This window comes from Barbus barbus, assembly GCF_936440315.1.
Source record: "Barbus barbus genome assembly, chromosome: 25".
Lineage (NCBI taxonomy): Eukaryota > Metazoa > Chordata > Actinopteri > Cypriniformes > Cyprinidae > Barbus > Barbus barbus.
Window position 1 is genome coordinate 16,700,765 of NC_136753.1, and position 26,325 is coordinate 16,727,089.

At 36.9% G+C, this 26,325-nt stretch overlaps 4 protein-coding genes across 4 annotated transcripts; 2 read left to right on the forward strand and 2 right to left on the reverse strand.

The window, feature by feature from the left end:
• Positions 1–3,730: 3,730 nt before the first annotated feature.
• LOC306845241 (tetratricopeptide repeat protein 22-like) lies at positions 3,731–9,377 on the forward strand. Its single transcript, XM_079377928.1, has 7 exons — positions 3,731–4,315; positions 4,921–4,976; positions 5,112–5,227; positions 5,866–5,984; positions 6,292–6,453; positions 7,249–7,401; positions 7,917–9,377. The coding sequence occupies exons 1-7, from the start codon at positions 3,764–3,766 to the stop codon at positions 8,442–8,444; spliced, it is 1,686 nt and encodes a 561-aa protein (XP_079234054.1). The 5' UTR covers positions 3,731–3,763; the 3' UTR covers positions 8,445–9,377.
• LOC306845242 (tetratricopeptide repeat protein 4-like) lies at positions 8,631–13,571 on the reverse strand. Its single transcript, XM_079377929.1, has 10 exons — positions 13,251–13,571; positions 12,979–13,096; positions 12,697–12,858; positions 12,492–12,569; positions 12,267–12,391; positions 11,153–11,239; positions 10,801–11,042; positions 10,211–10,295; positions 9,995–10,077; positions 8,631–9,908 (listed from the first exon to the last, which is right to left on the reverse strand). Exons 1-10 carry the CDS (start codon positions 13,359–13,361, stop codon positions 9,806–9,808), a joined length of 1,194 nt encoding a protein of 397 aa, XP_079234055.1. The 5' UTR covers positions 13,362–13,571; the 3' UTR covers positions 8,631–9,805.
• A 351-nt stretch (positions 13,572–13,922) lies between these two features.
• On the reverse strand, positions 13,923–17,243 carry LOC306845004 (putative proline--tRNA ligase, mitochondrial). The gene is made up of 3 exons (XM_079377485.1): positions 17,087–17,243; positions 16,004–16,579; positions 13,923–15,208 (listed from the first exon to the last, which is right to left on the reverse strand). Exons 2-3 carry the CDS (start codon positions 16,559–16,561, stop codon positions 14,327–14,329), a joined length of 1,440 nt encoding a protein of 479 aa, XP_079233611.1. The 5' UTR covers positions 16,562–16,579; positions 17,087–17,243; the 3' UTR covers positions 13,923–14,326.
• Positions 17,244–17,316: 73 nt separating this feature from the next.
• Positions 17,317–25,407, forward strand: dnai4 (dynein axonemal intermediate chain 4). Its single transcript, XM_079377489.1, has 17 exons — positions 17,317–17,484; positions 17,747–17,906; positions 18,033–18,214; positions 18,344–18,453; positions 18,559–18,715; positions 18,900–19,039; positions 19,136–19,324; positions 19,709–19,894; positions 20,035–20,189; positions 20,285–20,371; positions 20,641–20,792; positions 21,898–22,055; positions 24,161–24,264; positions 24,364–24,462; positions 24,591–24,817; positions 24,936–25,089; positions 25,189–25,407. The coding sequence occupies exons 1-17, from the start codon at positions 17,435–17,437 to the stop codon at positions 25,264–25,266; spliced, it is 2,388 nt and encodes a 795-aa protein (XP_079233615.1). The 5' UTR covers positions 17,317–17,434; the 3' UTR covers positions 25,267–25,407.
• The last annotated feature ends 918 nt before the right edge of the window (positions 25,408–26,325 follow it).

Here is a 26,325-nt window from a genome sequence, read left to right on the forward strand (position 1 = left end):
CTCTGTTACAATCATCAGAGACAAAAACAGAACAGGAGTGTGAGGAGAACAACCTCACACAACAGATCCATTATGAAATTATTAAAAAAATATAAATAAGATATTTATGCATACTCCTCCACTTGATATTTTGAAATGATGAGCAACACTGAGCATTTCAGAAATTCAGAAGATTTTTTATTATCCTGAAACTGTTTTCATGTCATTTAAGACCCACAGTTCCTATGTGCATGTCACTGTTGTTGTTTTTTATGCTCTCCATATTTAGAGAAAGGATTCATTCTAGTGGTCATAAATAGAAATTACATCTAAAATGGAAATTATGAACTGACTCCATAAAACCCAGGGCCGGCCCAAGCCTTCATGGGGCCCTAAGCAGAATTTTATTTGGGGGCCCCTCGGTGCCGCCAATATGACTAGTTATTGTCAAAGCTTGATTATTCACACACTATAAATCTAACACACCCATTATCAGTTTTGTTTGTTGTAGCTGTGCTGCTTACATCATATCTGCCTGCATGTTTTTACCCTTCTTTGATTTTTAATTGTAACAGTTGCAAATTTACAACAGTGGTCAGGTGTTCATTTTCACTTTAACATTCCAGTTTCACAGACAGGCCTTAGATTAAGACAGGATTAGGCCATAGTTCAATTAGGACATTTAAGTGATTTTTATAAACATGCCTTAGAAAAAAGCATTACTGGTGTTCATCAAAACAAAGGCACTGACATGTTTTAAGATCAGTCAGAGCAAGTTTCTTTCAGTTGAAATAGCTCAGATTTACATTTTAGTCTAGGACTATGCTTAAGCCTTGTCTGTGAAACAAGAAACCGGGGGTTAAAGTATTAAGTGGCATACTTAATGTGGTGAAAAGTAGCTAAATAAACCAGCAGACAATGCATTTACAGAACAGAATGTTATTTTAACAACATAAATATTAATCGACACTATACAACAGAGAGCATCTGTACAACGTCTGTATATAAAACAATAGCTCTTAATTTATATCTAGCTAACTGTGGCATAATGATATTGGAATATAGCAAAGACGCAAACTGAGGTAAATAATGTTAAGCTGTTATCAGTTTATGAAACAGAAGCTTATTTGATGTTGATGTTGATGAGGACGGAGTTATGCTGAGTAAAGCAGTGCAGAAGGGGGCAAGGTTGTCGAATTATGTGATGTTACAGAATTTGCCACAGTATCTCGTTCATTTGTCTTCATCTCAAAGGCAGGATATTATACAGTTGGTTAACGGTTTTCCTCAATTATTTTATGATGTGCCTACTCAGACTCAGCGCCTATTAAACAGCACGCGTATCGTGTTAATATGATGAAACGATCTGTTATGCGTGCAGAAGTTGATTATGTAAGAATTACAGAACCTCAGACACTTTGAAGTCCTGAGATGGACAACACACACACAGTGCATTAACATACAGACATCTGTCTCCACATCCCACTGAGAGAAAATGCGGGAAAATGCCTCTCTCACATATGCATCAGTTCCTTTTCATCCCCTTCCTTCCCCTCACCCATCCTTCACTCAACTCACTTAGAATGGTCAACAGTAGAATGTAATGTTTTACATTAATGCAAGTGATATTTACAGTCATGTTTGGTATCATTTGAATTGTCTCAGGGCGACTGGTACAATGGTCTCATTCTTATAAGAAGTGAACTAAAAGGTAATACAGATCCTGAGAGTTCAGAGATATTTTGCACACTGTAGAGGGCGGGTCAGTTCCCAGTGGTTTTCATGCAAATTACCTTCTGTCCCAAAAAGGTGTTAACTCGACTTGATTAAAGCAAATTCCAATTGTTAGTTCCTGTCTCCATCTCAGGGGGTGTTGGTCTTGGTCTGAGGTACTTAAGGAAAATGTTGCAAAAGGGTCGGGGCGATTCTGTAGCCAGAAGCCCGTAGTGTGGTGTGTCTCAATACTTAACACTATGTATTTCTATAAAGTCAGGTATGCATCCTTTACTCGTAGATTTATCTTTGAGAATTCGATGATTTGTATTGATATGATTTGATCTCTTTGAATTGCCGTGGAATTGACATATACATACAGTATTTACCTGACTGATAATAAATTGTTACATTTGAGCTTATTCTGTTTTACTCTGTAATTATTGACTCTAGTAGATTACGTTGCATCCTTGTTAAAGACATGAGCAACTGAATGAACGAGTAAATATAAAGTCAAGAGTTAACTAGAATAATCAAATATCAGAAGAATACTAATTAGAAATAGACAAGCAATCAATTTGTATTTCAAGCTAAATACGAGGTCATAATAAAATGGAGTCAGATTAAATGATAAAATGGAGTCAGAGTAGTTTAACTTAAATCGAAGAACTTTGCACATTGGAAAGACCGAACACGCAGGAAACCTTCATCCACTATTTGGATACCTTCTTTGGGCCAAATGGGTGGACCTTACAATTACTTGGTGGAAAATGGATTGGCTGTATCCAGTTGTAGTCCATGGAGTAGCCCTTGTTTGTTGGTACCTAAACCTGACGGAACTTATCGGTTCTGTACAGATTATAGAAAGGTTAATAGTGTTACCATTTCTGATTCGTATCCTTTACCTAGGATGGAAGATTGTATAGACAATCTGGGATCAGCCCGATTTGTTAGCAAGTTAGACTTGCTTAACGGCCACGGGGGCCCTAAGCAGCCGCTTAGTTCGCTTATGCCTTGGGCCGGCTCTGGTGAAACCTTTATGTAGAATTGTGTTGGTTGAAAAGATCTAGGTAATTATTCCATATAGTCTATCTGAATATTTTAGAATTTTTAAGTATAAGTTTTTTAAGCACAAAAAAAAAAAAAAATCTAATCTTATGTCATCATTTACTCACTGCATGTGACATTATAAAAATGAATCAAAAGCATCAATAACTAATACATATACAAATACATATATATATATATATATATATATAAAGCTCAGATGGTTGTACAAGTCATTTCAACTTAAATTACATTAAACCAGCTTTAAAAATCAAGATTAATTTCATATAACTTTTTAAACAAAGCAAAACAAAAAAAAAATCCTCAACTTTTTCTGATGAGTTAGAGTAAGTAATGTAAAAAAAGTTTACATGACTTACTGATAATATAATTTTTATATATCCATTTTTGGGTAAACAACCCTCTTAAGGTAAGGAAGTGTTGAAGTAATAATTATCTGATCATTGTTATCTATATTCAAGAGAACTCAAACCAGTTCAGATTACTCTGTGCACTCAGAGAATAATGATAAAGGAAATCTTTATCAAAATACTCATCAGAATACATGAACTTCCTCACGTCTGGTGACATTTATCTCACTCCTAAGAACTTTTTTCACACACAGATCAAGAAGCTGTGATATAGAAATAGCACTATACACAATGCATTTTACTTGTTATTTTACATGCAGAGGATTTCATTTCTATTACAACTGGTAGTATTTAAAGTGGTGTTCTGTTTGGCCGATTCATGGCTGATGGCAAACCCTACATGACACCGAGGTGTGTCACTCAAATTCAGAAAGCAAGACTCATTCTTTACACAGTTCCTGACTCAAACACCCATGTTGTCCTTTGATATTAGCATGGGGTGGAGAAACCTGTTACAGGAAGCAAGAAAGCACATGTTTAACATCTTTCCTTACTCATGTCTCATTTCTCCTCCTCTTCAAACCTGTATTTCCTGTCCCACATATAAGTTGTTCTGTCTTAGTCAGGCATTGTCAGTAAGTGTGTGAGAGACAATGGAGGACAGCACAGAAGAAGACATTGAGTCTCTGATTGAGGGGATGGCCTACATCCCTGGCCATTTTCATTTGGAGCTCAATCTGAACGGTGAACCCAATGGACCAGTCAACCTTCGGCACCGGGACACCCAGCTCAAGCGCGAGAGCCTCAGGGCTGAGCTTGAAGCTGAGACGGGACTACTGCAGTATGCTGTGCGCAATATGCTGGGCCTACTGGCCTTTCATGTGGACGAACTGGAGACGGCAGAAGAGGCCTTTCACAGCATCTGCCAAGAGGACCCAGAAAACCTCAATGCCTGGGCCAACCTGGGTTACGTATATGAACGCCTGGGTCGCGAGCTAGAGGAGGGGGAGTGCATGGAGCGTGTGGCTGCCCTTATGGGCCCAGAGAACCATACTGACTGTAGGCTCAGGGTAGCGCGGTGCTTGGCTGAACAGGCATACGCATATCCTCATGATGTGGAGCTGGAGAGGGACGAAGATTTACGGGAGAGACTGACATCCGCTCTGATGTTATACAAACGCGCACTCGATAACGGAGAGGAACTGGTGAGCACTTCACAAATTCTTATGTATAGGGAGATAGTTCATACAGTACATATCATTATGTTTTGGGGGAGTTATACCATGTGATATTTTCGAATTATACTAGGCTTGTTATAAAAAGGTCAAATTTTCTGATATTTTGAGGCTTATTGACTTTGTTATATGGTCATGAGGGTGATCTGGGATCTTTGTTTTAACTAAAAGTTTTTTAAATATTAATAACTATTTTAGTACCTTTATTACAGTATTTTTTGCAAATAAAATAATAATAATAAAGGATTATAGCAAACAACGTTTTTAATGCTTTTTCTACGTTATGATATCAGCGTTTGACATTTTTGACACCCACAATATTTTGGAACCATTTTTAATTCAAGTCATTGTTTTTATTTGTCATTGTTTATGTGTTTTTGAATGAGTTATGAATTATTAGACATAAATAACCCTATTTCGTTGTTTAAACTTTAGTTCACCCATTTCCTTTAACCCTCAAACAAAACACAATACAATGCAAAATTCAAAATATAAGGCAAACACCCTGTAATAACAAGGAAAGGAAAATTCCTTCGTTTTTAAACAGTATTGTTATGTTGATTTATTTCTTACAGATATCAGTAGAGGAAAAAAGAAGTTGGTATTTCAAAATGGCAGCAATTTACATAAGGTATTTACCTAAGTATTTTTCACACTTACCTGTTCAGCTATCATCAAACTGCTTATCTAAGCATTTGAAGGAGCCATTACTTATCATAAACCAAAACAATAATAAGTTGATCTTAACCTTTGTTTGTTTTAATAGGTTAGATGGAATTGTAAGGGATTCAAAAGACATTGACCTCACAAGACTGAACTATTTCAACAAAGGCCTCAGGCTTCTCACAGAGACTCTAAAATCTGACAACACACATCTCAAAGGTAATTTTCATAAAGATATGATAAAGATTTTTAATAAATCAATAAACAGTTGGCTTATGTTCATAGATAAAACCATAAATCAAGGACCGATAATGGTCCTCAAAGGCCCTCAGTTGCGAGATGTAATGTACAAATACAGCAAATATGTGGCAAACATTAGATATGAAGTTACAAATGCATTACATGATGTTTATTTTCATGATTGCATTTTTGCAATTTTGTATAAAGCAAAAGTATGAAGCCCCGCAAATGACATGCTGAATAAAAAGACTTTGCGGCCACAAATTAGGAATTCATTCCCACTATTAATCCATGGCTATACATTTTTCTTGTTATAGTTCTATCATATCTACAATTTAAGTCTATTTCACACTGAAAAATACTCACTGGCACACATTCAAGTGCTTCTATAATATTGTACCATAATATTGTTACATTTACTTTACTCTCACCTTGAGGGCCCTGACAACCAAAGGCCCCAATGGAGAAGTGAAGTTCCACAGACCAGCCTTTCTGGTTTTATGTTGTCACATGTCATGCTTGGCTCTTTAATGACCTCTTATCAGTGTCTTCTAGCAGATCTCAGATGTCAATGGAATCATTAAGACAATGTATTTGTAACTCTCATTACTCTTTAGCCCTGGCCTGGTGTTATATCGGTCTCATGCTGGAGCGGACGGAGGAGTTCTCCACTGTGCCAATGTCAGTCCATGACTGTGGTTTCTCCGGATCTGACCCTTTGACGTGTTACGGTTCGGTACTGTATGTCAACCCAGTTAAAATTTAGAATGTCTTATTGTGGTCAAACTAATAGATCCAATTCCAGTCTTGAGATTATTTGCACACATTTCCTCTGTAGCCACAACATGTATGGGTGTGACGTGTTGTTTCTTGACACAGGTGTTAGAAAGATGTGCTTAGGCTTCTGTTTGATATGATTAAACATAAGCTGATAAATTGACATGTTTATGCATTAAAGCTAACAATACTATGACTATGTGAATTATAATGAAGTGTGAAAGACTCTAAATGATTAGATTTGTTCTCACTGCTGATTTCCACAGGCCATTAAGCTCGCTACGGATGATGCATTCATACTCAACAGACTAGCAAACGTGTTCTTCCTGTCAGGCAAAATAGAGATGGCCACAGGTATCTGTAACATGGCCCTGAGTGTCCTGCCTGATGCAGAACTCAATTGGCAGGCTTACTGCACTCGCGCCAAGGTTAGCAAAATACTTGATTACCACCCGATTCTTTAATATGTACTTCTGTTTTTTACATGTGCCTGTATATGAAAGCACTCACAGACATTGAATATGTTAAATTAGCAGTGTATTTTTTTATTACCGCCCCTTGAATAATATCATAGGATAAACTAGGATGACAAAAACAAATGCTTCTGCAAAGACAAAGAAACATCCATTCTGTGACTCATGATAAAAAGTGCTCCAAAATGCATGGACACAATGTGTGGGTGTCATTGCATCTAAAAAAAAACAATTATGTAAGAACTGCTCCCTTTAATTGGCCCAAATTTTAGTGGATTAAATCAGTTGAGTAAAGGGATATATGGTGAGAGAGAGAAAAAAAACATAAGATGGGAGAGAAAAAAATGTATTCTCTCATAAATCATAAATGTATTGCACTTCCTGAGAAACATTACGTCCACTTGCGAAACTTATGTGATGGAACTAATATAAGATGAAAAGAAAAACTGAATTTCAGTACTTTATGAAAAAAAATTCTGTCATTAATTACTCACCTTCTCATTCCAAACCCATAAGACTTTTGTTCATCTTCGGAACACAAATTAAGATATTTTTGATGAAATCTGAGAGCTTTCTGACCCTGCATAGACAGCAACACAACTGCAATGTTCCCAGTCCCAGAAACATAGCAAGGACATCGGTAAAACAACATGTGACATCAGTGGCTCAACTTCAGTTTTTTTCCCTGTCTAATCTTGTTTTTACAGTTTTAATGCACCTCAAAATATGTTATTGCAACTTTTTCTCCAGCTTAGTGTCACCACATATGCAAAGGATCTTGATAAAGCCAAGGGTGGCCAAGGTGGCATCCCCGACCGTCAGATTCTGAAAGAGGCCCGTGCTGATCTGGAACGTGTTCTGGCTGTGCGACCCTGTTTAAGGACTCATTTGGAGTTGGGTCAGGTATGAGAACATAAAACACACTACGGTCAAACATTTGGAATAAGTCCCTTATGCTCACTAAGGCTACTGACTTCACTATCACTTTTGATCAATAATACTTAAAGGGGCACGGGGCAATCGTGGCCTAATGGATAGAGAGTTGGACTTGTAACACAAAGGTCGCAGGTTTGAGTCTCAGGTCCGGCAGGAATTGTCGGTGGTGCTCTCTCCACTTTCAATACCACGACTGAGGTGAGACCCTTGAGCAAGGCACCGAACCCCCAACTGCTCCCCAGGCGCCACAGCATTGGCTGCTTAATGCTCTGGGTGTGTGTTCACTTGGATGGGTTAAATGCAGAGCACAAATTCCGAGTATGGGTCACCATACTTGGCCACACGTCACTTTACTTAAAGAATCTTCTTCAAAAACATTAAAAGGAAAAATAATCATTCCGAATGTTTGACTGGTAGCTTAACTACTAATATAGTTAATAGTTTAAGAGCCTAATATATCCATCTCTTTCCCCTTTTCTCAGGTTTACTACTACATGGGTGTGGACGCCCTGCAGGAGAGCCTGTTGGTCGATGAGATGGCAATAAACCAGGCCCTGGTCAGTCTATCTAAAGCCCTGCAGTGTCCTCTGGGCTCTACAATCTCTAAACTACAGCTCCTGCGGGGTCGCTGCCTGCTGCTGAAAGGAGAGGAGCAGAACGCCATTGACTGTTTTAGGAAAGCACTTGAACTGGAACCTCCCAGTGTCCAAGACACGACAGTCCTGTGCTGCCTGCTACAGGCTATTCTAGCAAGCTTCACCCAGAGGGGGATCGACACAGATCAAGCTATAATTCAATTAGAGGAATGTTTAAAGCAGGCTGAAGAGCGATATGGCACAAACATTGTTCAGACGGAGTTGAAGGCACTGTGCCGAGCACACACGGATGAAGTGACGGAGCTCTCAAGAGATCTGGTGAGGAAGGGGAGGTTGGAAGTGGTTAGAAAGTTGCTGAAGAGCATACAGCCACAAGGGAAAAAGTTCTCACTGGGAAGGTCCATGTCTATTTGAAAGAGACTGTGGAACAATGGGAAGGGACTCTAGATCATGTTCTGATGGGCAATTATGTGATGTCCATGAGTTGTGCATGTTACGACAGGAATTGACAATAATGTAGCTACTCACTTCAAACTAGAGGTATTGGTAGTGCTGTGTGATGGACAAGGGAAAGGTGTTCTAAAATTCTTACTATGGTGTTAAAATCCAAAAGGTTTATTTGGAATGTTGTCTTTATGGCAATCTTCCCTCCAGCACATGCAACAAATCATGAATAGCCAGTTAAAAATAAGTGTTTAAACCTGGAGATGTACTATGGGGTTCACAAGTCTCAGACCTCATTGAAAATCTGAGATTTTAAAAATAAGAAAATAAAAACTCGATTAAAATATTAAATACTATCTGTATCACTAATAAAACAAGCAAGTTTGTGAAACTGATCATGTGAACCTCTTTGGAAATCATGCTAGACAACATGATCAAGTTTTACACAAATGTGTGGATCATGCCAGCTGGAGTGCTGCTGTCATTAAAGCAAAAGAGGAATATAAAAAGTCCTTATTTAAATTATGCCAACATCACTTAACAATAAATGAAGTGATAAAAAACATAATTCTAAAAATCATAAAATCATGGCTTATTGGAACCGTATGACATTTCAGTTTAATCATGAATACATTTTTATTAAAATAATAGATTGTTTTATGTAGCTGAATGAAACCTCAGTAAATGAGGTCTGCATTAAATGGTAAACAGTAAATCAGTCCAGCACTGGTTAATGTTGTCTAAAAGGCTCCAACATTGTTGAGTCTACTTTATTTTACCCAGAAACTGTTTTAAAGCAATACTCCAGAAATGAGTTCTGTCATCATTTATTCACTCTCATGACATTCCAAAACTGTATGACTTACTTTCTTTTGTGGAACATAAAAGATATTTTAAGAAGTGTCTCATTGTTTTCTGTCAATACAAATGGAAGTCAAAGGGCTCCAATGTTAATATTTTCTCGTGTGTCCGCTAAAAACAAAATTAAGTCATACTGGTTTGGAACAATATGAGCAATAATAAAAATGCAGAGTTAAACATCGAAATATCTAAAAATAATCAGTTTTATATCTGTATTTTACACCTGTAATGTTTTATATCTCAAATTGCACATGAAAAAAAAATTTCCCCCCCACCAAAATGGGTGGGAGTTGGGATGGTACATGCTTTTAACGTGAATCATTGATGTTGCAGCAAAAGAAATACACTTCAAAGTCCTGCCTTAATCTCTAGAGTTTTCTCAAAGGGTGGGGTGAGCAGAAATGTGCTTAATAGCAGGAGGGTGATTTATAGCCAAGGCATTTAAAGTCTTTTAAGGTCCAAACAGAACATCATTTCAATCTTTGGACCTTTTTTCCTGATAAAAACTGCTTAGAAAATGGAGAGCCTGATACCAGCACAATGAAACTAGGTGTCCCTGCCTTCACTGAGCACCTGGAAAGAACAAAATAGAGAGGAAAAACATCAGAGAACTATTTAAGCAGTGATAAAGCTACTTCAAGGAAATTCCTCTGAAATACCTTTGGTGCTGAAGAACGTTAAGAAGTGACTTTTCAAGATCAACTTGATAAAGGTTTCCTTTTTCAGGATCCTCAAAAAACAGCTGAAAAAAAGAGATAAAAAAAATATTTTGGTATCTTATCACATCTAATTTAAATTCTAGCATCAGAGGATGTGTATGGATCAAAAATGTGTCCACCAGTGGTGTCTCTTTGTAAATCTCTTCGTATACCAACCTGTAGATTTTGTGGCTGGTATTTTCTTTCTGAATCCCAGGGGGGAAGCTCTTCACCAAACATTACTGCCAAATGGTCCATGAAGCTGAACAATCCAAAATAAGTTATAAAAATCAAATCTATATTTACAGATTTTCAATTTAATGTGCCCCTATTATGGATTTTTGAAAATGACCCTTCATGCCATGTGTAACAGCTCCAATGAAAACATCCTGCAAAGTTTTAAATCTGAAAGTGTATTGTGGATAAAGTTATTGTCTCTCAAAAGAAAGTTGACTGAATCATTGAAATGAGTCGTTTTTAAAACGATTCCCAAACCGTTTCATGTTGATGTCAACACGAAACATTAGCATATTGCCCGAAAATTAATCGTTTGGGAGTCGTTGAGCAAATAAGGTAAAAATAAATGAAGAAAATTAAAGTGTTTTTGACCTTGCATGCATGTCAACCTGTTGTTGGGGGCTCCCAAAACATGAACCTTTCATAACCCATAATAGGGGCACTTTGAAGAATAAATCAAATTCCAGCAGTAATTTAATATTTAGGCCTCCCTTCCTCATAAGGATAGACATTTTAACTTTGTAACAAACCTGGAGTTCTCGCAGAAAGCAGATATGAAGTCCGTCTGGCTGTGCTCAGGGTAGAGGAACAGCACTGGCCAGTGCAGGACTCCCTGCTCATCCATATAAAAACGAGCTCCTGTGGCCTCCTGAGAGCCAATTCCATCAAGCTCCAGATCCGCCAGGGCTCTAGACGCACCTCCATCACCATCCTCACTGTCCGAACCCCTGTGTCGCGAAGACTCGGTCTTCAGAAGTTTAATGCCACGCTCCTAAGTAAAAAAAAAAAAAAAAAAAAAAAGTAATTAAAGATTTTGCTCTTTCAGAACTCAAAAATTTCAGAAAAAAACACTTTTATAATTAAACTCTATATATACAGTACCTTAATGGCAGCTAACAATGCTTCCTTCTCATTCTGCTCCTTCCTCGCTTTAACTTTCGCCTTTCTGGCATCTCTGTCAGCTTCCCTCTACAGTAAGAATACATGGATAATGGACACAGGAGCAATCAATAGCAAAGAAAATGAGTTAGGAACATTATAAACAAAAATATGCACAGTTAGGTAGTGAGAGACTATAATAAGTAAAAATGCAAATAATAAGATGGTAATGTACAATTACAAACAAAATGAAGTTTAATTGTAATAACTGGACTTTAATTTCACTTTATCACATTAATTCTCAAATCCTTAAATGCTTTAAAGGAATAGTTCACCCAAAAATGATAATTTTCCTAAATTTTACTCACCCTCAGGCCATCTTACATGACTTGAGGAGTTTGTTTTTTACTGGAACAGATTTGGAGAAATGTAGAACTATATCACGTACTCACCAATGGATCCTCTGCAGTGAATGGGTGCAGTCAGAATGAGAGTTCAAAGAGGTGATAAAAGCATCAAAATAACTAAAAAGTAATCCACAGAACTCCAGTCCATCAATTAATGTCTTGTAAAGTAAAAAGCTGTGTTTGCAATAAACAAATGTATCCTTGAGACGTTTTTCCATTTCACACCATTTCTTCTGTTAAAATATCCATAAGTCCTATATTCATAATATTGCCCTCTCCAGTGAAAAAGTTGTCCTGTCTGAATCAGAAAAGAAATATGCCCAAATCAAGCACTGTTTGCAAGTGAAACAAAACAGTTCTAAACAAATATATCGGTGAATTTTGGTATGAGAAGATAACATGGGATGGACTTTTTCACTGGAGGAAGTGTTATTATGGATTATGAACTGGTAGTTTGGCCAGAAGTTACAATTTAAAGTTAAAAGTTCTTAGTTATGGATTTTTTTTTTACAAACACAAACTTCACAAGACTGATGCACGGTGGTGTGGATCACTTGTGTCTTATTGTGATGTTTTTATCAGCTGGCACCCATTAACTGCAGAAGATGAACTGGTAGATGTAATGCTAAATTTATCCAAACATGTTCTGACGAAGAAACAAATTCTCAGCAAATTATTATTTTTTTTTTTCTTCTTGTCAGGATTTCTACCTTCTGTGTATCTGCTGTGGCTCTCAGCTCCTGTAGTTTCTTGTCGGTAGGAATCAGCCTGAGACCTTCATCACACCACTGCAATGCTCCTGCATAATTACGCAGCTCCATTGAGCACTGTGCACCTAAACACATACCCAAAATTATGTACTTTGTACATAATTATTTTCTGCACACAAAATAATTGCTTTCATGAAGCAACTAAGAACTATAGAGACAACTCACCTCTGATTATAGCTTTAATGTGATCTGGCTTCAGTTTCTTTGCAGCTGTGGCATCATTCAAAGCCGAACGCATATTTCCTGGAGGAAAAAGATAATTGCATACACGAAAGAGGAAAAACGTAATTATGATGACATATTTGCCAGGCAAAATCTAACTTTAACAGACTTGTGTGTGTGTGTGTGTTTGGGGGAATAGTGACTGTACCTAAATGGAAATGTGCAGCTGCACGGTTGGTGTACAAAACTGCATTGAGTTCAAAATCTGTGCAGTTCTTTTTCAATCCTTCTGTGTAAGAGACTATAGCTTTCTTATAATTCTTCTCCTTAAAGTACTCATTCCCCTCATCCTTTAGATTTCTGGCTTTCTCTGAGGAAAAAGAAAAGGTTTAGTGGTAATGTATTCAATTGTAATTTAAAGGAGGTACACTGCTTACGTGAAGAAACAATCAAAACGAAGATCAAGTAAGAAATAAACAGCTTCGCACACCTTCAGGTGTTCTGTCATCATCATGGATAATGGACTGAATGCAGGCGAGATCAGGGTGTTTCTCTGGGTCTATGTTTTCTGGGGCTGTCTTCATAAACATGGGCACCTTATCAAACTCCTGCAAGATTTAAAACTAGTATTTATATATAAATACAAGCTGTGAGAGTCAAATGCAATGTTATAGCACACTGCTTGAAATTCTGTAATGCCATGTTCAAGTTCAACAGTGACATACTGTAACTAGTGTACTTTACTAATGTAACAGTTCTTACCTCCTCCCAGTTGCTTTCATTAAAGGCATTTTTGTATTTCTGCGTTTTAAACTTCTCCATAAATTCCTCCATGGCATCGTCACTGTCTTCCCCTTGCGCTGGTGCAGCCATCGTATTTCTTTTAAAAATAATTCTGTGCTATTTCCACTTAAATAAATGTGGTACCGGATGTATCTTAATTCGTCAGTTATCCGCTATTAGGAGCTAAACATACAACTTCAAAATGCAATAAAACGGCGAATAAACCATAGCAAAGAACCACATGGCCTCAGCAAGCAAGATGTTCCTGTGCTGCTTGACACACTTCAGAGACGCATTACCGCCCCCAGCTGGTCTGGAGGGAAACAAAACCTGTTTTCTGTCAGTGATACCGAGAAGGATATCTTTCAAGTATAACTAAAGACTTTGTAATTAGTACGGTATAAAGTCAGTGTTGATCATATTGTATCAAATATTTAATTAACCACATATTTAAATCAATTTATTTCTCTTAGAAAGGCCTGAAATATTGGCTTCTGCACCAAATGTCAGAATTCCTGTTTTATGTGAGTTATAATAATGACATAACTATCCAACATAAAAATGAAAACTTCTCTCACAAAAATCAAGAAGTTAATGGAGATATAAGCAAAATGCCCTATCAAAATAAATCATGAAAACTTTTTTTTTTTTACATGGCCATTTTTATTTATTTTAAGTGCACATACTGATTGGAAAGTCAGTGTCATCTGTGATGACGTATTAAATATGCTTATTAGCATAAGTTACCTTTCCAGTAGACTTTAGCTACTTTCCATTAAAGTATTTGGCAACACTTACGTCAACTTGCTGAAAACGCCATTACTGAGTTAATTTATTTCTTTTTTAAATGCTTCAAATGACACTTAGTGAATCTTTGGTGGCTCTATTTTGACAAGAATAAAGTGAAAAAAATAAATGAACAAACAGATCCATTTTATTATCAATATTTCTTTGTGACAACATTACAGAGATTTCTATATCACATACTTTTATTACAGACACAAGCAATTCTGTAACACTTAGCCTGTAAAATGTTATAAAACCCATATTAGATATTAGATAGTTTCAGCTTTACTTAAAAGATCCACTAGCCCCTCTTTACTTAGGAACATGGTCTCTCCACTCTGCTGACAAATCACCTCAAAGCTGGGCAGATCCTCTAGAGCTTTCTGTCCTACCACCACCACATATGGATATCCTAAAATTTTGGCATCCTTTAGTCGTTTACCAATGGTCATCTGAACCCTGTCATCCAGTACCACTTCTCCTCCCAAGTTTGGCAGACTGTTTCCCAAGCTTTGAGCCAGTTCCTCAGCCAGTTGTGTGGCTTCATTTGCTTTGCTGCCCTTTTTAGGTGGCAGGACACACACTTGATAAGGAGCGATCAACCCAGGCCAGCAAATAGCATCCTCGGATGACATCACCTCTATAGAAGCAGCAAGTATTCGAGTGACGCCAAGTCCAAAACACCCCATCTCAGCCACTGCAGGCACATTGGATGCATTAACGAACAAGGCCCTAAACGCCTGTGAATATTGTGTGCCGAGGTAAAAAGTGTGCCCTACTTCGATGCCTTTGGATTCAGTCAGTGTGCCCGTTTGGCACTGTGAGCACTCAGTCTGCCCTGGTTCCATGGTTTCAATGTTGGCAGAGAAGCCACATTTTCCACAAACAAGTAACTGGTCTTCGCCAATGTCTGCTGGCAGCTGAAACTCATGGGAAAGTGTGCCTCCTATGTTGCCGGTGGCAGCCTGTACCTGCACCCACTTCAAGCCCAGTCGGTCAAATATCCGTCCATAAGATTGACACACAGAGTGGTATGTATGAAGAGCTGCCTCTTCATTAATGTCAAATGAATACATGTCTTTCATGTAGAATTCCCGGCCACGTAGGAGCCCAAACTTTGGCTTCTGTTCATCACGGAACTTGCGTGTTACCTGCAAGACATAACCATGTTATCTACTTACATACATAACAGACTTAGATGAAAGCATCTCTAAAACAGTAGTTAGGACTTCACAATAAGAAAGACACTCGGGACAGTTACACACTAAATTTAGTCAAAATGCCAAGTATTCTTGCCAACACAGTCGGTTATGTCTTAAGTTAATGTAAACAACTGAAAAAGAATATGAATGTATATTATAGCAGGTCTTCAAAACAAAAGACAGAAAATCACTCGCTTGGCAAAAATAACTTTATTAACTTTCATAAAGATTACTCTAATTTATCGAGTCAAGAACTATGCAATATTTTTTACATTTAACTGCTTAGGAATTCTGTACCTGATTACTATTGTTTGACCTACTTGAGACACTACTTGAGACACTAAAATATTTTTTTCCCCCATTTGTATCAATGTTCTACAGTATTTATTTGTGCTATTGCTCATAATTTGTTTATTTGCTCTGGCTTTATTACTGACTGTTAACTTATTTTTATTAGTTTTTATTAACTTAATATTAGTTAGGTTTGTAGTTTTTTTTTGGAATTCATAATTGTGAAATTTAATGGTATCTAAAATGTTGGTGTCATAACCTTATTTATTAGAATACAAGATTACATTGGACAAAAAAAACAACAAAAACAATAGGCCCAACTATTTTCTCATTCATTCATTTAAATGTAATTGCCAGTGACAATTTTGGCTAGGCAAGTAAAAATTTCAACCTAAATCTGAAAAATCCTTAGCGTTGAGCCCTATTTTTAAAAAAAAGCATCAGCAAAGATACCTGGTATAGCAGAAGTGGCAGCTTCTTGTAAGATATCATCTGGGAAGCAAAAAGCTCTGTGACTGCTTCTTCATGAGTCGGCCCGAGGCAGTATTCAGCATTGTGGCGATCCAGTAACCTGAACATCTCTTTCCCCATAAGCTCCCAGCGGCCACTCTTTTTCCAAAGTTCTGCACTGCACAGTGACGGCATGTCAACTTTCTGCCCACCGATCGCATGCATCTCTTCATCAATGAGCCGAACCAGCTTCTCCATGGACCTCAGAGCGACTGGTAAGTAATAGAAGCAGCCAGGGTTGGAGGGATGGATAAGCCCTGTCTGCAGCATCAGTCTCTGGCTGCGGCATGTCAAGTCTCCTCCCTCCTGACCCTCCCGGAGGTTGGACGGCTGGAAGAGGCGAGACACAAGCGGTGGTGGGATGGTTGGTTTGGAAGGGGCAAAGACGAGGTGAGAAGTGTGGATGGCACATTTGATGTGGCTTCTTTTTAATGCTTTGAAGAGCGTCCTGGACATGAGGGCTGGGAGCTTGCGATAACAGTGATGCATAAACACCTCCATTTTTTGACAGCTTAAATTCTGTGAGAATTATAATGAAGAAACAAACAAAGAACAGCATGAACAAACAAAGGCATGGTTTACGGTGGACAATCGATTATTCCACACAGAGTATACACCAGGAGAAATTAAATGTCTGTTCATAAAATATAATTTTTTTTACACTATAAAAATGTCAGAGATTTAGTAAAAAAAATAAAATATATTTATCTACTATATGCTTTGCTAATTCGTAAAAATGTGGAATAATAAGGTATCCTCGTGCATTTACGTAATTTAAGTCATAAGTTTATATGAGAGAAAGAGAGACTTATAGTTATGACATATTCTTTATATTTTAGTCCTAATCATTGTCATTGAGTATGTTAACATGTCAAAATGAACACTCTGCTTTAAAACAAATGTACTCAAAACTCCATCTTTAGAATTTGATACTTTTGCTCTGATTTACCAGCTGTCACTGTGACTGGCTAGAAGCGAGGACACACACATTGTACAACAGAACAAACGACAAACTGTCAGACTTACCGTGTTTTGTGTCCTGCTTATATCTAAAAATCGTGCCAGATCAATCTGAGATCATTAATTGGAAACTGATGATTGCACACATGAATAAAAAACTAAACTAAAATTCTCCATCTGACAGAATGATGACCTTCTTCTTCTGGTAAATCGCGCAGCGAACAAGTGCACCACACCGCCGCCTGCTGCATGGAAGTAGAAAAGCGCACTGTAATGTTCTAGTAGGAGGAGTCTGTTTCTATGGAAATTTCAAACAAGAAGCCTCAGTCAGCACGGGTTTGTTGTCCTGCATGTAACTTCAAACCATTAAGCTAACCGCTTCTGTATTATTTTTCGCTTTTAAAAGTGTGAAACATGTCTAACACAACAGTTAAACAGAAGAGAACCGCCCTGAAAGTCGCCAAGTAAGTTCATACATAACAAAAGAGCAACTAAAACACTTTATTATTAATTGTGGTTGAGTCTGCCAGTCAGCATGTCACCAGTACATACGGATTTTATGTATATGAGTTTTTTTCAGCCTGGCAGTATAAAATAAAAATGCTATTCTACTACTAAAACTATTTTTAAACCGCATATTTAGTTCTTTACGATCTATTATTTTGGCTTGAATTGGTTTGTTTACGTCTCTGCCTTATTGGCTAAAGCAGGTTTTCTTTCTTCCAGGTCATCCAAAACACTGAATGTATCTTCTGGAGTATTTCGTGTGAATCAAAGCATAACAAAGACCATCAACCCTTCAATTAGTGGAAAGAGCTTTAGCTCAGCAAGTGACAGTAAAGTTCTGGACAAGAGCTTGGCCCAAACACCAAAAAACACTGTACAGGTAATGGGTGTTTTATTATGAATATGTATGTGGTACTGTATTCCCTATATTAATTTTTTTGTGATAAAAAAAAAAAAAAAAGAATTTCTAAGAGTATCACATTCATTTTTGTACTTACTTTGCCAGGTGTTTGATGAACATGGGCAGGACGTCACTCCTCACCCATTATATAATCCAGATCCTGGGGTTTCACAACCTAAACAAGGAAAAATATTCCCTGCACATGATACGTCATGGACTACCATGACAGACTTTCCCTCGGTAGCCTTCCAGACCACCAACGCAAGCTTAACTGGACCATTTACAAAGTAATTGAGGGGAAATGTCAAAATATAATTTCTTTGCAGCACTTGGAGTGAACATAAATCTGTGCCACACAGAACTATCCCACTTTTGCTGCTATAGTAACAAAAACGTGATCTCTGCTGTCATGTCAGGTCTTTTTTCGGGAGCGTTTCAGCATCCAGAACAAGCCAGACAACAGAATCAGTGACTGATGAAACTAAAGACTTGTTAGTGAAACCAGACTTGTCCAGCAGTCTTTCAGGTTTTTATTTCCATTCATATTTTTATTTGCCATGTTTCCTCATCAAGTTTCCCAAGTGTAGCATTCTGATATTCCACTAAATGTTTGTGTTTTTGCTCCATACAGATATTCAGGCTCGAAGAGAGGAGGTGAAAGAGCAGGTCAGGGAGGACATAATGGACAGGGTGGTGGATTCTTACCTGACTGAGACGGAGACCATCTGGATGCTGGACATTCCTGGAGTGTCTGTGTCAGTAGATTCAGAGGACGCTGAAGCAGTCAAGTGAGTCACATTTATTATCATTTTACCCAGTAATAAGATTTAGTCAACTCTGTGAACTAGAATGACATTTGACTTGTCGGACATTCAATTTATTAGTATTTCTTTTGACTAGCTAAACACACTCAGTCACTTTGTCCATGGTACTGTACTAATCTGGCTGTTTTTTGTTTTTGCGTTTTAAAAGGGAAAGAAACAACGCATACACGGAACTGTGCAAAAACAGACAGGGCAATGATATGTATGTGGAGCGATCAATGCAAACATTCAATGATGCACCAAAGACAAAGGAGGTCCAAAGTGATAGCATTACAATGGTAGACAAAGGTAAAATGTCAATACAAAGTATATATACTGTATAATCTGCCCTTAAAATAAAAGGGACTTCATTATTTAAATGTGATTTTTAACGTCTCTGCCCAGCTGTCATGTCCACCACCTGGGACATGTATGATTCATTCTGCAATAAAGGTCATGTCAGTGAAAACACTGTGGTGTCTGCTGAAGGAAATAAGGCGACTGTCCCAGTCTCCTCTTCAATGAGTCACCTCCTGAACCCTAGTGGTCCTGACCAGACCCAGAGCATGTCTGTGTTTAGCACCAGCAGTACAGGTAATTAAATGTTAGAGTAATGGTTCCCAACTGGTGGATATATAATCATATAATTATGCATAGTAGGATAAGAAAATAAACAGCTTGTGCATCCAGTCATACTGTGTGCTATTATGGTACAAATTTATCTGTCATTCGGGAGAAGCTAAACAAATGAAAAAGACATCAACACTGACAGGTTAAATTATGATAGCTCATGATAGGTTACGGTACTGTGGATGTTAAAAAAATCTTATGTATTATTATAATACCACATTTTATATATATGTATGCCGATAATACATTCTTCTTTCCTGTTCTTTTTGTTTCATATTTGGCTCTTTAAAACAAGCAGTTCAGTTATTTCAAATTAAAAATACATACATTTTTATCCTTTTAATTCAGTCAGTCGCGCAAGCGCTCATCTTGAAAAGATGACTTGTGTGCTTCCGGTGGAGGAAGAGCCAGACCTTGAGCTGATCTTACAGTCAGACAAATTCAAGCAGGATCTGGCCGTGATGGAAAGAGTGGTTCTGGCCAATGTCTTCCAGCCCAAGCTTGCCGCATACAGACAGCTGCCTGTAATAGAGGGTGATGTCTTTTGTATAGCATCTTAGATATGAAAAAAGATCAGGAGTTAAATGAAGCAGTAGTCTTTTGTCACTGAATTTAAATATTTTGGTATGAACATTTGCTATTTGCTAGAATGTGTATACTGCTATGTTGAACAGACCCAGACTGTGTGCAGACACAAATAGAGGAGGAAAGCTGGACAGAGCAGTCTAAAAACTCCCTCAGCCCATTCCTTGAGCATCTCTGGGTCTTCAAGTGTGAACTCACCAAGGGACGAAATGTTAGCAGTATGACCTGGAACAAGAAAAACCCAGTACTATCCATCTTACCAGCACATTTAATTCACAATCTTTTTGTTCATTTTTTTTTTTTTTTAATCTTCGCTGAACAACATGTGATTCCCTGCAGGATCTTCTTGCTGTGGGATATGGACAGCTTGATTTCAAAGATCAGAAACCTGGACTTGTGTGCTGCTGGTCTTTGAAGAACCCCACGGTATTCTGCACACTTTAGAACAAAGATAAATATCAGATTTAGCCAGTGCAACAGTGTTTATTAAGTATTTTATTTGTACAGATGCCTCAAGAGTTGTTCATTTAAATATATTGTTCATCTACAGTGGCCCCAAAAGTAATATGAGGGAATGCAAAAGCCACTGTATTTTTTTCCTGTTTGTATGCCTTAGCATGTCATATCATTTACATTTACATTTATGCATTTATCATCTTGTGTTTCTGTGAATATTCTTTGTTCATATGTTTCAGTGGCCTGACCGAATCTTTCATTGTGAGAGTGGAGTCACTGCACTGGATTTCTCAGCTTGTAATGCCAATCAGTTGGCAGTAGGAATGTATGATGGCACCATTGCCATCTATAATGTGCAGACCGCAGAACAGACACCCATCATTGACAGCAGGTGGGGCTGTGAGCATTCCTTCTTTTGATCAGAAACAGGAAGTTACAGGTTAGAACTTAGTTACAATAGGTTTCTCTGTATCAGTGGTTCTCAACTGGTGATTTGCGACCCAAAAAACATCCAAAACTATAGACTTCAAAGATCATACATTCAATCAAACGCTGTAATTTGTTTGATAATTTAGCATATTGCATTTGCTATGGAGTTCATCATAATTTCTAATAGTAATTTTTGTTTACTTTTTCATAATAAACAATTTTGGTACTATGTTGACACTTGATCAATAGTCAAAAATCAATAGTCAAGTCAAGTCACTATTATTTGTATAGCACTTTTAACAATGAAAATTGTGTCAAAGCAGCTTTACATCAGCTTTATATAAAGCTGGGTGGCTTTATATCAGTTTTACAGTATTTAGACAGGGAAATAGTGTGTTGAAATAGTGTCATTCTCCTCTGGCCAGACAAAATCAGCAGTTTAAATCTAGGCTGCAGTAGAGTCAGATTGTGCAAAGGACTCATCTGGTTCCTGTGGTCTTTTCCCGATGACCAGGAGACAGGGTCTTCACTGGGGAACAGTCTCTGGGGCTCATCTAGTTGTCCTGGTCTCCGCTGACGTTCAGGGCAATAACACACATACACACACAAGCATACATACATAGATACATAATTAAAACCAGCTGAGAATCGCTGATCTATATAACCTGAAAGTCATATGGTGCCTATATGGAGTGTATGCATATCAAAACTGTATTTTTGAACAAATTCAGAAATATAACAAAGACTTAGCCACTTTGTTAAGTCTCTTAAGATCTAATATGACCAACTAGCATTTAGTCAAGGGGTTATGCCTCTCATTTTTTGTATTCAAATTAGACCAATCTACATATTTATGTAGATTTATGTAACAGACTTTAAAAAAATGATGATGAAAAATGAGATGACTAACTTGTAAGACTAGTTGAAGCTTTTTATATAACCTGCCACAGATCTTACCTTTATTTTTTAGTGCTTGTAATGCTACTGAATCTGAATTTGACAGTAGTGAAGTCAACGCAATATCGGGTCACTGTTTGTTTACACAATGCTATGCCATCTTCTAACAGTGACTGCGTCAACATGCACGCATGTCCGGTGTGGCAGCTCAGATGGGTTGATCATGACACAGGTCTGGCTGGAGAGGATAAAGGGGAGATGCTCGTCTCTGTATCAGGTGATGGAAGAATCAGCAAATGGATCCACTGTAAAGGCCTGGAATGTGTTGGTATGTTCAAATGGAAAAAAATAATAATAATTTAATCGCCTTCTTATTTTTCCATTTTGCAATCTAACACAAAACAAGAACACAAAAACACCTTTACATTTCATAATCCAGAATCCAGTCATTTTAATAGAAATCTGTGTGATTGGGAGTTTTGCATAAGGGCAGAAAAGTTCACATGCAGATGTGACTACTCCTTAATACTGTACATACAGGGGTAAAACTAATATTTTGCCACTGGTAACTTGAGAAAATTTACTGCCCATTTTTACAGACCATGAAATGGTTTGTGCATTATTTATTGGTATTATTATTATTGCTAATATTATAATTTTTTATATATCAAAAGTACAATTGCAATGCTCATATTTATGGTTATTTTTACTTTGTGTTCAAATCTTATGGAGGATCAAACCTGCAGAAATTAAAAATAAAATAAATGTATAGATAAATAAATAAATGTAATAATAGGAAAATAAGTAAAGAAATAAATGACTTGATGACACAAATATATTTAATTTGTAATTCAATTAATTATTATAAATGATAAATTATTATATTATATAAGACAATCCTTTTACATATTAATTTAATTTTAAAAAATTATATATTTTTTCCTTTATGTATTATTTTATGCACTTAATTTTACATTTATTTTTATTCTTTTTAACTTTTATTGACTTATTCTTTCATTTATTTTATTCATTCATTTATTTATTTATTTTTACATCCTTTAGCAAACTTCGATGTCTAGCGCTAAATTGAATCTGATGCTTCTGCGTGAGTTCTCGACCAGTGTTTCGCTGGAGCTCCACAACGACCGCCTCCCTCATTTTGCACATGGAAAAGTAAATAGAAATAAATTAATAATTAAATCTGGAAATAAATACATGTGGGAATAAATAAATATAAAAAGTAAATAAATGCATGAATAAATACATTTAAAATAAATAAATAATATAAAGAAAATAATACATAAAAAAAAGAAATTCAGGATTAAATTTAATTACAAATGTACTAATTAATTATTAATTTCTTTATTTTCTTTGTATTACATTATCTATCTATCTATCTATCTATCTATCTATCTATCTATCTATCTATCTATCTATCTATCTATCTATCTATCTATCTATCTATCATAAATCATAGAGCTTTTATTTTGGAGTAGCATTTACTGTGAATTCGAGTGACTCATAGACAATGAAAATACTGTTCCATGAAAAGAATAGAAAGAAGACATGAAAAGAAACATGCGGCACATCTGATTACATAATCAGACTAAACCATATGCCGTTTTCAGGCTTACTTAGAATTAACAACAAAAAAGTTACCAGCCTCCTGGCGAATAACACTGTTTTATACCTGCCAACACTGATTTTTACTCTGATTCTGAGCTTGGCGAGTGTAAATTTATTTGTAAATACATTTACATTTACATTTAGTCATTTAGCAGATGCTTTTATCCAAAGCGACTTACAAATGAGGGCAATGGAAGCAATCAAAATCAACAAAAGAGCAATGATATGCAAGTGCTATAACAAATCTCAGTTAGCTTAACGCAGTACATGTAGCAAGTTTTTTTTTTTTATTATATACTGTAATAAATAAAAAGAAAACCGATATAGAGCAATCTAGTGTTAGAGGCCTTTTTTGCTTTTGTTAATTGTATAATAAAGAAAAATATAACAGATAGAATACAAAAAGACTAGAAAACCTAGTGTTAGTATTTTGTTTTAAGAATAGAAGTAGAATAGAGAGTGCTAGAGTTAGAGGGTCAAATAGAGATGGAAGACGTGTTTTTAGCCGATTCTTGAAGATGGCTAAGGACTCTGAGTTGGGCAGGTCATTCTACCAGAAGGTAATAGTTAATGAAAAAGTCAGTGAAAGTGATTTTGTTTCTCTTTGGGATGGCACAGTAAAGCGACGTTCACTTGCAGAACACAAGTCTCTAGGGTGCACATAAGTCTGAAGTACTGAATTTAGGTAAAGAGGTGCAGAGCCAGTGGTGGTTTTGTAGGCAAACATTTAATTTATTTGAGTTGAAATAGGCTAATATCTGAATGTTTGAGCCATGTGTTGCCTAATTTGTAATTTGTCTGAGTTAGATCTGATGAAACTAAAGTCGCCTAACATGATAGTCAACAACCAGCGGTGGAACCCGAAGATCTTATCCCTGGCTCCGGGGCTGTGTTTCGATTTCCATCCTAATGTGAGGCCTACCTTGAAAACAGTAGTACATCTCACATATGCACTCATAATATCAGAAAGCTGCGAAAGAGACTTATTAGCTCATGCTGTTACTTTACAGGATTCAAAAATCTACCTGGCTGGAACAGAGGAAGGTCATATACACAAGTGCTCTTATTCATATAACGAACAATTCTTGGAAACTTACAAAGCCCACACAGTATGTAGAAATGATAGTCTCATTTTTAAAGTGCCGTATATGCTTATTGTTGCAAAATGGAGTCCTTCTTCATATATCTTTAAACATTTACACTTACTTTTTCCTATTCGCTCTGCACCTTTCCCTAGGGTCCGGTATATAAGGTTTCATGGTCACCATTCTGTCCAGACGTTTTCCTAAGCTGTTCTTCAGACTGGACTATTTATCTGTGGAGGCAGGACCTTTCGAACCCCGTGCTGTGTTTCACCTCTGGTCAGAAGGTTGTGTTTGATATCATGTGGTCCCCACACTGTGCTACTGTCTTTGGAGCTGTCCGTGAGGGCAAGGTGGAGATCTGGGACCTGCGAGTCAGCAGGTAAAATCTTGCGTTCTATTCAATATCATTTATAGTTTTGAATAATAATTTTAACATAATTTTTGGTGCTCAGTCTTTCTGTCCAGCAATTTACAGTGCACTCCATTTTGTTTAACAGTCTGGACCCGACGATTGTGAGCGTGACCAGTCCGGGAGCGAATCCGACGGCTCTGCTGTTCACCCCTGAGACAGACTGTGTTCTGGTGGGGGACAGTGAGGGGCAGGTCACTGTGTACAAGCTGAAGAACCTCCCTGCTGGAGACAGCACACAGGTCAGGCCTTAGCTGTTCATTTCCATGATGTTCGATCTGTGCCATACTCGAAGTAACCCATTTACTCAAATGTCAAAATCATTTCTATCTCTTGTGTAGGTGGAGGCTTTGGAGGATGTAATTCGGACCACACTGTCCAGTCAACACACATTAGGAAAGACTGACAGAGATGCATAGGAGGGTCAGGCTGTTTGTCTTTACCACTCCATCATCATAATTTATATTCTCTGGCAGACTGAGTGACTCCATTTTACATAACAATGGGATTGCAGCACACTACCTGTTTGCGCTTCTTTGTAGGAATAAATACAGTCTTACAAAACAATGAGCTATCTTTTTGGGTAAATGTCTAAAAACCTAAATTATAACTAAATTATGGTATGATGAATTATTTATAATTTTGATTAGGTGAATGTATTTGTTAAGCCTTTGGTCATCATTATGGGTAGTATAACAACATACAAAAAGTATCAAATATATATTGTAAAAAAAAAAGAAACCAAAGAATTTGGAGATAGCAGGCTTGTATTTCAAACAATCTATTTTGAAAGCATTTTTGGCATTGATTGGTAAATATTTTTTTTTTCAGTCATAAAGTACTATACTATGGAAGCCCGTTTCTGCCACTGAATTTAAAAAAAAGGTTATTGCGACTTTTTTGTTCTCAGAATTGTGAGATATAAACTCGCAATTGTGAGTTATAAAGTCAGAATTGCATGATATAAACTCGCAATTGTGAGTTATAAAGTCAGAATTGCATGATATAAACTCGCAATTGTGAGTTATAAAGTCAGAATTGCATGATATAAACTCGCAATTGTGTGTTATAAAATCAGAATTGCGAGATATACACTCGCAATTCTGAGAAAAAAAGTTTATATCTCGCAGTTCTGACTTTATTTCTCTGAATTGTGACTCTATGTCTCGCAATTGCGAGTTTATATCACGCAATTCTGACTATTTCTCAGAATCGCAAGTTCATATCTCACAATTATGACTTTTTAACTCGCAATTGTGAGTTTATATCACACACTTCTGAGAAAAAAAGTCAGAATTGTGAGATAAAAAGTTGCAATTACCTTTTTTATTTTTATTCAGTGGCGGAACTGGGCTTCCATACTATACTGTATTGTCATACGATATTGTTTTTTTTTTCGTGGGAACCACAGACAGAATGTAAGTGTTTGTTCTATAGTAATGGACAGACAGTTTTATTACCACTTGGCTGCCACACAT

Bases quoted from the DNA above. Each gene is read 5' to 3' on its own strand.
- LOC306845241 (XM_079377928.1), top strand. From the start codon at position 3,764: ATGGAGGACAGCACAGAAGAAGACATTGAGTCTCTGATTGAGGGGATG. The intron at 4,977-5,111 runs GTATTTACCTAA...TTGTTTTAATAG, and splicing joins ATGGCAGCAATTTACATAAG to GTTAGATGGAATTGTAAGGG. The intron at 7,402-7,916 runs GTATGAGAACAT...CCCTTTTCTCAG, and splicing joins CTCATTTGGAGTTGGGTCAG to GTTTACTACTACATGGGTGT.
- LOC306845242 (XM_079377929.1), bottom strand. From the start codon at position 13,361: ATGGCTGCACCAGCGCAAGGGGAAGACAGTGACGATGCCATGGAGGAA. The intron at 13,097-13,250 runs GTAAGAACTGTT...TAAATCTTGCAG, and splicing joins ATGAAAGCAACTGGGAGGAG to GAGTTTGATAAGGTGCCCAT. The intron at 10,078-10,210 runs GTTGGTATACGA...TCTTTTTTTCAG, and splicing joins ACCAGCCACAAAATCTACAG to CTGTTTTTTGAGGATCCTGA.
- LOC306845004 (XM_079377485.1), bottom strand. From the start codon at position 16,561: ATGGAGGTGTTTATGCATCACTGTTATCGCAAGCTCCCAGCCCTCATG. The intron at 15,209-16,003 runs GTATCTTTGCTG...TATGTCTTGCAG, and splicing joins TGCCACTTCTGCTATACCAG to GTAACACGCAAGTTCCGTGA.
- dnai4 (XM_079377489.1), top strand. From the start codon at position 17,435: ATGTCTAACACAACAGTTAAACAGAAGAGAACCGCCCTGAAAGTCGCC. The intron at 19,325-19,708 runs GTAATTAAATGT...CTTTTAATTCAG, and splicing joins GTTTAGCACCAGCAGTACAG to TCAGTCGCGCAAGCGCTCAT. The intron at 24,463-24,590 runs GTATGTAGAAAT...ACCTTTCCCTAG, and splicing joins AAACTTACAAAGCCCACACA to GGTCCGGTATATAAGGTTTC.